This window comes from Zonotrichia albicollis, chromosome 29, assembly GCF_047830755.1.
Source record: "Zonotrichia albicollis isolate bZonAlb1 chromosome 29, bZonAlb1.hap1, whole genome shotgun sequence".
In the NCBI taxonomy this organism is placed as follows: Eukaryota; Metazoa; Chordata; class Aves; order Passeriformes; family Passerellidae; genus Zonotrichia; species Zonotrichia albicollis.
This window is the reverse complement of record NC_133847.1, coordinates 5039798-5051168: the sequence shown is the minus strand read 5'-3', so window position 1 is coordinate 5051168 and position 11371 is coordinate 5039798. Positions and strand designations below refer to the sequence as shown.

Genomic DNA, 11371 nt, shown 5'->3' with positions numbered 1-11371 from the left:
CGCTTCCCATTGGTGGAGACGCCGCCGCGCCGCGCGCGGGGAGGGGGCTCATTTGCATTTTTAAAGCGGCCGCCGCCCCAAAGCGCGGCGGGAGCGGCGCGGGGGGAGATGCGCCAGCGGAGCCGCCGGTACCGGAGAGCGGCGCTGGAGCTGGAGCTGCCGCCGTCCATCGGCTGTCACCCAGCCCGAGCTGTCACCCCCCCCTCCCTCCCGGCACTGCCGCCACCGCGCGCGCTCCGCCCCCCGAGCTCCCGGTGCTGCTCCCGGTGCTGCGGCTCCCCCACGACCCCGGCGGTGTCACCGCACCCGCGGTGCCCGCCTGTCCCTCCCCGCCCCGCCGCCGGTGCCAGCCGGTGCCTCGCACCCCGCTGAGCTCATGGCCCGGCTGTCACCGGCTGTCACCGGCGCAGCTGCGGGAGCGTCCCCGCGGGGTGGGGGGGGGACATTCCCGGCGGGGGCGACATTCCCGTATTCCCGTCGGGAATGCACCGAACATCCCGCCGTGAGCGGGGACGCGGCGGCCCCGCGGTGCCACCGGAGCCGGGACGGCGGGGACGTCACGCGGCGGTTTCGGTTACGCCGCCTTTTGTCCCGGCGACACCTGGCAGGTGCCACCGCGCCCGGGTGGCAGTGCCAGGCCCAGCCGGGGGCACCGCGGCAGCGCGGGTGGGCTCGGGGGGCTCAGACCCCTCCCCAGCTCCACGCACCGTCCCCGCAGTGTCCTCCGGAGAAGCCCCCTCTGAGACCCCTCCCCAGAACCCAAAGTCACTGGGACCAGTCAGAGCAGAGTGGGGGGCTCAGAAGGGGATTTGGGGGACAGGGACAGCCCTGGGGACAGCCCCGAGCCCGGCGGTCACACCTGAACCCCCCCTGAGCCCCCTCCCCAAAACAGCCCCGCTGGAGCAAAGGGCTGGGAACGAGGGGATTTTGGGGAAGGGGAGGTTTGGGATTGGCTGGGGGGGAGTGAGAAGGGGAATTTGAGGGTGGGCACGGGGGTTTTGTCCCCTGGTCCTGCCAGCCCCGTGCTGCCCACAGGGCTGAGCACAGGGATCCCCCTGCAGCACCGAGGAGGCTCCAAACCCCCCCAAAATCCCCCCAAAACCCGCGGGGGCTGAAGGCAGCGGGTGCAGCCCCCTCCTCCTCCTCCTCCTCCTCCTGCCGCTGCTGCTGCTGGTGGGGCCGGGGGCGGCGGGGCTGGGATGCAGGGATGGGGATGGGGATGGCGTTGTCATGGCAACCCCGCATCCAGCCTCAGCCTCGGCGCTGCCGCACCGCAGCGCATCCCCCCCCCCCCCCGACCCCTCTGAACCCCCCATCCAACACCCCGGACCCCCCCAAATCCCCCAACACCAGCTGCACCCCCCCACCCCAAAAATCCCCCCCCAAAATCCCTTTCCCACCCCAAAAACCTCACAAAGACCGAGCCCTACCCATCCTTTTTACCCCTTCCCCAAATCCATTTTGGGGACCCCCCCCCAAAAAAAAATTAAAATAAAAATAAAACCCAAAAGACAAAGATCCACTGGGAATGATCCTCTTTAATGCTCATTTTCCACACAATTGCCAAACGGGAAGGTGGCGTGCAAGACGGGGAGTGTGTGCCGGTGGCCACGGGCAGGGACTGGGGTTTGGGGTGATTGTGGGGGGGTTAAAACCCCCCCAGCCACCCCAAAAAACGCCCCCCAGCATCCTCCAACCCTTCCAGCTGAGAAAATAATGATATAAAGCACTAAAGGTGAAACATTCAGTGCCCCCTCCCCGAACATGTTGTAGGACAGTACAATCAAAGGTAAAAGCCTCCAAGGGCATTTATTGGGGGGGGGGAGAGCAAAGATAAATAACCCCCCCCTGAAAAAAAAACAACAACAAAAAAAAAAGGTTTGGTTTCTTCAGTTTTCACGATTTTTGTCTTTTTTTTCTGTTTTGTTTTATCTTAAAAAGTCATTACAAAAAGAGCCATCGAGGAGCCTCCTACAAAAACAGGTTAGTGTTTGTCCCGGGGGGGGGGGAGAATTTTGGGGAGGGGGGGGGGTTGTCACATTCTGTCCCCCCCTTACCCCAAACCCCACCCTGACCCCCCTTTGGTGCTCTCAGCTCATAAAACCCCTTAAAAATTGCACGTGACGTTTGGTTCTGAACAGCTTTCTGCAGCTCTCGGGGGTGGGGGTGGATGTGGGGGGGCTGCTTTTCACTCCCCCCCAAAAAATGAGGGGCTGGGGGGTGGCTTTGTCTATCCCCCACCCCAAAATTTTAGGGGGGAAGGGTTGAGGAGGGAAGGGCCATCAGTGCAGCGAGCTGGGCAGGTCTCAGCCCAATGGAGGGGATGCTGCATGTGAGGAGGGGGCTACAATCAATTTAGGGGTGTGGGGAGGGGGTCACAGAAGTTTTTTTTTGGGGGGGGGGGGCAAAAGCGTTTTGGGGTGGGGCAAAACAGCAGGGACAACCCCATAACCCCAAACCCCTGCAGGGATGGGAACCCCGAGGTTGTCCCAGCTTTGTGTCCCCCCAAAAGGGAGATCCAGCCCCCTCCCCAAAAAAAAAAAACCCAACCTCTCCCCCAACACTTTGAGGGTATTTTGGGGAGGGGGGGGATTGTGGCTCATCCAGGAAAAGGGGGGAAAAAACCCAACAAAACACCAAAATTTACCCTGTTCCATCGAGCTGCCCGTGGGGGACGGCTCAGCCCCGCTGCTGGGAGGGGAGGGGGACACATCCTGCCACCCCCCCGTGTCCCCAGCTGGTCCCTTGTCCCCTCCCCGGGCTGGGTGCAGAGCGTGGGCATGCGGGGATGTCACCCTGGTGTCCCCATCCCTGGTGTCCCCATCCATCCCTCCCCTCTGGGGGCTCACAGAGGGCTGGGGGGGCTCGGGGAGGAGGAAGAGGAGGGACAGGGGGTGGCACCCGCGCCGTGCCCCCCTCAGAACTCCACCTTGCAGGCGGGGAAGGTCTCGTCCTGCATGGCCACGGTGCTGTTGCTGCCCAGCACGGTGATGCCCAGCTCCTGCTGCCGCTCGTGCGTCTCCTGGTACCACTCGTGCATCACCAGAGAGTCGAAGGTGGGGATCAAGGTCACCTGTAGGGACAGCCAGGCCACACTGTCACCACCCCCAGGGCCGGGAAGGGACACCCAGGACATCCTGTCACTCCCCAAGAATCAGGAGGGGCACCCATGGCATTTTGTCACCTCCCCAGGCACTGGGAAGGGGCACCCGGGACACTTTGTCATGTCCCAAATATCAGGAAGGGACCCCCAGGGCACCTTGTGCCCCCCTAGTAATGGAAAAGGACCCCCAGGACACTTTGTCAGACCCCCAAATATTGGGAAGGGACCCCGAGGACACTCTGTCACCCCCCAGCAATGGAAAGGTGCACCCAGGACACTTTGTCACCCCCAAGATTTTGAGAAGGAACCCCCAGGTCACTTTGGCACCCCCAAACACTGGGAAGGGAACCCGACGACATTTTGCCATCCCCCAAATATTGGGAAGGGACCTCCAGGACACCTTGTCCCCCCCAAATATCAGGAGGAGCACCCAGGGACACTTTGTCACCCCCCAGCAGTGGAAAGGAACCCCCAGGACACTTTGTCACCCCCAAATATCAGGAGGAGCACCCAGGGACACTTTGTCACCCCCCAGCAGTGGAAAGGAACCCCCAGGACACTTTGTCACCCCCAAATATTGGGAAGGAACCCCCAGGACACTTTGTCACCCCCAAATATCAGGAAGGGACCCCCGGGACACTTTGTCATCCCCCAGCACTGAGGGGACCCTGAGGACACTTTGTCACCCCACAAGGAACCCCAAGGACACTTTGTCACCCCCCAGCATTAAGAAGAAACCCTGAGGACACTTTGTCACCCCATAAATATTGGGAAGGGACCCCCCAGGACACCTTGTGACCCCCCCAGCACTGGGAAGGAACCCCGAGGACACTTTGTCACCCCCCAGCACCCTGAGGGAGCCAATCCCAGCCCTGCCCTCAGCCCATGCTGGGCACCCACCTGGATGTCGATGCCCCACTGGTGCTTGGCCGCCAGGAGGGCATCGAGCAGCGGGCGCAGCACGCCCTCCTTCAGGTGGTCATCGCCGCTGACCACGTAGCAGAGCGCGCGGATCCGCCGGAAGAACTCCTCGTCCACCGTGCGGGCGCTCCACGAGCCGGGCAGGTACGCCAGGTCCACGTACACCGGGGGGCCCTGGGGGGCTGCGGGCCTGGTGCCTGCCAGGAGAGTGGGACAGAGTCACAGAGGTCCCCAAAGTGCCACCCTGCAGTGCCACCCCGCAGTGCCACCCCGCAGTGCCACCCTGCAGTGCCACCCCGCAGTGCCATCCTGCAATGCCACCCTGCAGTGCCACCCTGCAGTGCCACCCTGCAGTGCCACCCCGCAGTGCCACCCTGCAGTGCCACCCTGCAATGCCACCCCGCAGTGCCACCCCGCAGTGCCACCCCGCAGTGCCACCCTGCAATGCCACCCTGCAATGCCCCGCAGTGCCACCCCTCGCTGCCTGCTCATACCTGCTGGCGATGCCCGCCCTGCTCCCGATGCCGGCCGGGCTGTGGCGCCGCGGGCGTTGCTGGAGGCGCTGCTGGACGGTCCCTTCTTGTCCCCAAGGGGTGGCCTGGCCTTGTCACCTGCAGGCCTGGCCTTGTTGGCCGAGGGGACGCGGGGGGGCTCGGCTTTGGCGGCTGAGCCCACGCGGGACAGGGTCCTCTTCACCTTGGTGGGCTCCTTGCGGCCGGGGGGCAGCGCCTCGGGGTCCACCATGCAGATTCCGGGCTGGGCAGGGAGGGGACACGGGTCCTTCAGGGGGGCTGGCAGGGGGTCACACGCTCTGGCCACGCCGCGGGGCGGCCGCTCCGAGTCCTCGTCCGACTCCAGCCCGTCGGCCAGGATGGACGGGCAGTCCTCGGTGGCCGCAGGGACGTCGGAGTCGGACAGGGTGGGCAGCGACTCGCTGACCGACGTGGGGGGGGTCTCGCCCGGCCGGCCCCGGGGCGGCGCCAGCTCCTGCGAGGGGTCGCTGTCCGACAGCTCCCGCGGGCTGGCGGCGGCCGACGGCGACCGCTCGGATTTGGGGTGCTCGAACTCGCACGGGGACACCAGGCACAGGTCCACGTCGTGGGGCGAGTCCGAGCGGCGGCCTGGCCGCGGTGCCGCGTCCCCGTCGGCCCAGGGCGGGTGGTGGCACGGGCGCAGCGGCAGGGACAGCCCTCCTTTGGTGGCCTCGGGCTCCTGTGCGTCCCCAGAGGCGCGGGATCGCCGCCCATCCTCCGGGGGGGACTCGCTGACCGGCGGCAGCACCTGCTCGAAGGACACCGAGAGCGACTCGTCCACCTCGGTGGAGTGCGGCGAGCCCACCTCGGCCGGCAGCGAGGGCGTGGTGATGGTGGGGGACACGTCGGGGACATCATCCTTGAAGGGGCTGAGGGACAGGCACCCCGCCTGCTTGTCCGGCACCGAGCCCTCCTTGCCCTCCTTGCCCGCCGGCCACGCGCTCTGCCGGGTGGCGCCGGTGCCCGGCTCCTCGGCGCCGTCCTCCACCGGGGACTGGTGGAAGGGCGTGTGGCCGGCGCTGGCCGGCCCCGAGCTGGCCGGGGACATCATCTCCAGGGTCTTCTCCTCGGAGCTCCCGCAGGGATCCTCGGCGCCCTCGGGGCCGTGGTTGAGCAGCCCGGTGGGCGTCAGGTCGAAGTTGACGCTGCGGTCGCTCTTGGGGGTCTTGGCCATGGGTGACGGGGGGCACACGGCTCGCAGGGGGCTGCTCTCCAGGTAGCGCAAGCGCTGGGGGCTCTCGGGGTCTTCCAGGCCGTTCTCCAGGCAGGACGGATCCCCCGGGCGCCGGTTCCCCCCGTTCTCCAGGGATAACGGCTCCAGCTCGCTGTCGGCCGTGGCAATGCCTTCATCCGTGGATTCTTCCTTCCTCCTCCTCCCGCCATCCCGCTCAGCCTCCGGCAGCATCTCCTCAGGGGAGGAGGATTTGGAGCCGTCCGAGGTCCCTGGCTCCTTCCGGGCGGTTTTAGCCTTGGGTTTCTCTGGTTCTTTCTTCAGCGTGGATTTCTTGATGCTGCCGGCCTTGGCCAGGGGTTTGCGGCTCTCCGGGACCGGCGCCTTCCGGGCCGGAGCCTTGGCCGGAGCCTTGGCCTCAGCCTTGCCGTCCTTCGCGTCCTTCCGTAGCGTCTCGGCCTTCGCCTCCTTCTTCACCACCTTCACCTCCTTCTTGGCCTCCACCTTGGCCTCGGCCCCCTCGTCCTTCTTTGGCGGCTTCTTCTCCTCCTTCTTGGCCACCGGCTCCTTCTTGGGCGCCGCTTTCTCCTTGTTTGGCTTCGGCTTCGCGTCCCCCTTCGCCTTCTCGGCCGCTGAGTCCGGCTTGGCTCGGGCATCCTTGGCTTTCTCCTCTTCTGACCCCATTCTGGCCGCGTCCCCCAGGGATTTTGGCTTCTCCTTGGTCCCAGCTTTCACCTCCTTCCTCTCCACCTTCGCAGCCTTCTCCTTGGGCGCCGGCGCCGCGGCCTCCACCAAGCTCAGCTTGGAGCCCGACTTGAGGCTCTCCTTGCTCTCCGCCCTCCTCTGCTTCAGCGGCTTCTCCGCCTGCGCCGTCCCCTTCAGGTCATTCTTGGTGACCACGGGGTGCTTGAGGAACTCCAGGTGCTTCACCTTCTCCAGCCCCTCCAGGATCCGCGCCTGGGGCGTGCAGCCGGGGAACAGCACCCGGATGATCTTCTCGGAGCGGCTGACGGGGTGCCACACCAGCAGCACGCACACCGACGTCAGGCACTGCAGGGGCAGCTCCTGCTCCTTGGGGAAGCCGTTCCCCGACCAGTGCTGCAGGAGGAACTCCAGCTCCTTGGTGCCCTTCACGGGGTTCAGCACGTACATGTCCAACCGGCCCACCCCCATCTTCTGGAAGAGCACGGTGGGCTCGGCGCGGGGGCCGCTGTCTCGGGCCAGCAGGTTGGGCGTGATGCCCAACTTGTCCAGGTAGTGCAGGGTCAGAGCGGCCTCGTCACAGCTCTTCAGCACCTTTGAGTCGCCCTGGATGTCCTTCAGCTTCTCGGAGGCGTTGAGGAAGACGACGCCGAGCTCGGGCGAGATGAGGTTCTTGGCCCAGTCGCCGTTGCCCTGGGAGCTCTGGGACGGGTCCTCCTCCAGCTCGGCCAGCTTCCTCTGGAGCAGGCTGTTGATGCCAGGCAGGCTGTCGGTGCCCACGTGGGTCACCAGGATGGAGTCGATGCGGTCCAGGTGCCGCACCAGCTTCCAGAAGGAGGATTTGGGGTTGGAGCCGCCGTTGACCAAGACGTTGAAGCCGTTGACGGCGAAGAAAGCAGAGTCCCCTCTCCCGCCCGGGAAGATGTAGCAGCAAGGCTTGGAGAGCTTCAGGAACCCCACCATGGTGGGCGGCTCCAGCAGGTCAAAAGGGGACTGGGGCTCCAGAGACTCGGACAGGTACTCCATGAACTCCTCCAGCCCCTCCATCTCCGGCAGGACGCAGCCGGGGTTGTAGCGCAGCTCGATGAAGTCCTGCAGGTTGTGGTGCTCCAAGCCCGAGTCCCTCCACTCCCCGAAATCGGGGCAGCTGATGGTCAGCCTGGCCTTGGCCGAGGGGTCTGCAGAGCTCAGGATCTCGCCCACCTGCACAGAGGGGCAGCTTCAGGTGGGAGGGGGCGCCGGGGTCACCCCCATCGCCCACCAAGATGGACACCTTAAACCACTGAATCCACACCTGCTGCCTGCTTTTTGGGGGGATTTTGGGGTGCTGCTCCCAAGGAGGGGCTTTCCCTGAGCCCCCACCCTGGCTGAGACTGTGGACCCCCAGGGCTGGTAGCTGAGGATCTGCCCTCCTAAACTACAGGATTTGCACCCTTAAACTACAAGAATCTCCACCCCTAAATCCCCAGGATCTGCACTTCTAAATCCCCAGGATGTGCCCCTCAACCCCCCAGAATCTTCCCCCCAACACCCCCAGGATTTGCTCCCCAAACTCATAGCATTTGCCCCTGAGATTTACATTCCCAGATCCCCAGCATCTACCTGACTAAATTCCCAGGATCTGTACCTCCCAAATCCTCAGGATCTGTATCCCCTAAATCCCCAGGATCTGCCCCACAAAACTCCCCTAAATCCCCAGGATCTGCCCCACAAAACTCCCCTAAATCCTTAGGATCTGCCCCACAAAATTCCCCTAAATCCCCAGGATCTGCCCCACAAAACTCCCCCAAATCCTTAGGATCTGCCCCACAGAACTCCCCTAAATCTCCAGGATCTGCCCCACAAAACTCCCCTAAATCCCCAGGATCTGCCCCACAAAACTCCCCTAAATCCCCAGGATGTGCCCCACAAAACTCCCCTAAATCCCCAGGATCTGCCCCACAAAACTCCCCTAAATCCCCAGGATCTGCCCCACAAAGCTCCCCTAAATCCTTAGGATCTGCCCCACAAAACTCCCCTAAATCCCCAGGATCTGCCCCACAAAACTCCCCTAAATCCCCAGGATGTGCCCCACAGAACTCCCCTAAATCCCCAGGATCTGCCCCACAGAACCCCCCTAAATCCCCAGGATGGGCCCCACAAAACTCCCCTAAATCCCCAGGATCTGCCCCACAAAACTCCCCTAAATCCCCAGGATCTGCCCCACAGAACTCCCCTAAACCCCCAGGATCTGCCCCACAAAACTCCCCTAAATCCCCAGGATCTGCCCCACAAAACTCCCCTAAATCCCCAGGATCTGCCCCACAAAACTCCCCTAAACCCCCAGGATCTGCCCCACAAAACTCCCCTAAATCCCCAGGATCTGCCCCACAAAACTCCCCTAAATCCCCAGGATCTGCCCCACAGAACTCCCCTAAACCCCCAGGATGTGCCCCACAGAACTCCCCCAAATCCTTGGGATCTGCCCCTTTTCCTGCCACAAACCCCAAATCTTTGCCCCACACCTTGCAGGGACTGCCCTGTGAGCAGTGGGGAGGATGTGCCAGCATTCCCAGGAGCTGCTCCAGCCTGGATGTGCTCAGACAGCAGCTCCAGCCCCAAAACCTCCCTGACCTCCTTATCAGTGAAGATCTGGATGAAATCCCGCAGGGAGAAGCAGCCGGTCTGCAGCATCAGCTCCCCAGTGTCCTCCACACAGGGCCCAGCAAACACCAGCAGCTTGTGCTGGGACACATCCGTGATGAGGTTCCTCAGCTGGGGACACAGAGGGGACATCAGCACTGAGGGGACACTGTGGGGACAACCCCAAGGCTCATCCCGCCCCATCTCACCTCGTCACACAGGGATTTGTCGGAAGGGTTGAGCAGCACCAGGGTCTCCAGCACATCCCCACGGTGGTGGAGGGTCCTCTGACCTGTGGGGTGACAGCCATGGACCCTCAGTTTGTCCCCATGGCGGTGGCACTGCCCGGTTTTCCAAAGGAAGAAGGACCAGGGAAATATTTCCCGTGTCCTTCCTGCCCAGGGAGAGGAGGGAACACAAGGGGGAGACTCCCCCAAACTCTCTGGGTGCTCCCAGGGTGGTTTTGGGGTTCATTTCCTCCTCTCAGCAAGGAAAAACCCACCAGGACCCAGCAGAGGGTGAGGAAAAAGGCACTGGAGCAGCCCCAGCTCCGTTTTCCCCTTTCCACCCCTCTGTGGAAAATCCCATTTTTCCACGCTGGAAAAGGAAGCGGCTCCTCACGTGGGGATCACGGGGTTTGGATGGGGGAGGCACAAAGCCAGCCCTGTTCCCACAAAATCTGGGGGGAGGGAGCGTCCCTCATCCCAACCCCCACTCCCAGCAGCTTTTCACCCCCTTTTTCCCATTTTTTACCCCATTTTTTACCCCATTTTTTACCTTTGACAATGCTGGAGAAGGTGGCCGAGTGCCGGGACACGAAGAGCTTCAGCTGCTCGTCCAGGTTGCAGCAGGTGAGGTCGATGTCCCACGAGCGGATCCCTAAAAACAGAACCAAAATTCGGGATTTGGGGGGCTCAAAACCCCCCCAGCACCACCCCAAAAACCCCACACAATGCCAATTGGAGCTGATCCCGTTAAATATCCTGTAAAATCCCCTCCTCAAATGCCCTCTAAGGTGTTTTTGGGGCGTCTCCAAGCCCACCTGTGCCCACACCTGCCCGGCAGGTGAGCTCCTTGTGCTGTGATTCACACTCGGGCTCTGCCAAATCCCAAATCCCAACCCCCCAGGGCATGGAACAGCTCTGCCAACGCCTCCTCAAAGGTGCCAATTAAGGAATTAAAAGATTTGGTGCTACCTGTCAGCACCGGGACAGGTGCAGCACCCGAAAAAACCCTCCAGGATTTCCCAGGAGGGATTTTGGGATTTTATTCCCAAATTTTTGGGGTGGCTCTGGGTGCTGCCGGTAACGGCCAGAGAATGGGCGGGGGATGGTGTAACCGGGGTTGCACAAGGGTTTGGGGCCGTTTTTGGGGTGGTTTCGCTGAGGTTTGGGACAGGGAGGGGACAATGGAATGGGGAATGTGGGTTTGGGATCTGCTCCCGCTGGGATGTCACGGTCTGAGACCCCCCCCCAAAATCCGGGCAGGGCTCAGGGAGGGGTGTGGGGGCTGGAGGGGGGTCCCTAAAAAATGTGGGGTCAGTCTTGGGGATTTTGGAGCAGATCCCGGGGATTTAGGGGCAGATCCGGGGATTTAGGGGCGCAGAGAAAGGGGAAGATCCAGGAGGGAGAAAATCCAGGAGGAGCAAATCCTGGAGGTCTTGAGAGAATAAAGAGATGGAGGATTCAGATCGCCGAGGGTTTTGGGGCAGGAAAAAGGGGCAGATCCGGGATTTTAGAGGGGAAATCGAGGCGGCTGAGGGGGAGGAGAGGGCGCAGATCCCGGGGGGGGGGGGGGCAGGAAATGGGGCAAATCCTGGGAATTTCGGGGCGCAAACCCTGAGAACGCGCAGGGGCGGATCCCGGCGGGCTGGGGCGGAACGGAGCATCCCCATAGGGGCGATCACACCGCGGAACCGAACGGGACCGAGCGCGGCATCCTTGGGGGGGCTCCCCCGGTGCCGGCGGGGCGGGTCCCGGAGGATCTCGCGGAGAATCACGCGGGTCTCACCTCGCTCCAGCTGCTGCAGGGCGGCGGCCCTGAGGCCGGGCCGGTGGCAGCCGCCGCCCACGATGGCGAGCAGCGAGAAGCGGCGCGGCCCCGCGGCCGGAGCCGCCGGAGCCACCGGAGCCGCCGCCATCTTCGGCGCCCCCCACCCACCCCGCTGGCCACGCCCCCTGCGTCACCACCGCCCAGACCACACCCACTGATGTCACCGCCAGCCAATGGGAGGGGCAGAAGGGGAGACGGGTGGGCGGAGCGGAGGTGGGAGAGAGGGGCCTTAAAGGGGCAACGCGCGGGGTGGGGCAGCGGGTGGGG

The 11371-nt window shown here is 63.5% G+C and overlaps 1 protein-coding gene across 1 annotated transcript; it reads right to left on the bottom strand.

The window, feature by feature from the left end:
• Positions 1–1520: 1520 nt before the first annotated feature.
• Positions 1521–11234, bottom strand: MAP1S (microtubule associated protein 1S). Its single transcript, XM_074528969.1, has 7 exons — positions 11063–11234; positions 9830–9931; positions 9262–9344; positions 9044–9184; positions 4519–7633; positions 4004–4221; positions 1521–3073 (listed from the first exon to the last, which is right to left on the bottom strand). Exons 1-7 carry the CDS (start codon positions 11190–11192, stop codon positions 2918–2920), a joined length of 3945 nt encoding a protein of 1314 aa, XP_074385070.1. The 5' UTR covers positions 11193–11234; the 3' UTR covers positions 1521–2917.
• Positions 11235–11371: the final 137 nt, after the last annotated feature.

Bases quoted from the DNA above. Each gene is read 5' to 3' on its own strand.
- MAP1S (XM_074528969.1), bottom strand. From the start codon at position 11,192: ATGGCGGCGGCTCCGGTGGCTCCGGCGGCTCCGGCCGCGGGGCCGCGC. The intron at 9,932-11,062 runs GTGAGACCCGCG...TTCTGTTTTTAG, and splicing joins CCTGCAGCAGCTGGAGCGAG to GGATCCGCTCGTGGGACATC. The intron at 4,222-4,518 runs GTATGAGCAGGC...CTCTCCTGGCAG, and splicing joins AGGGCGGGCATCGCCAGCAG to GCACCAGGCCCGCAGCCCCC.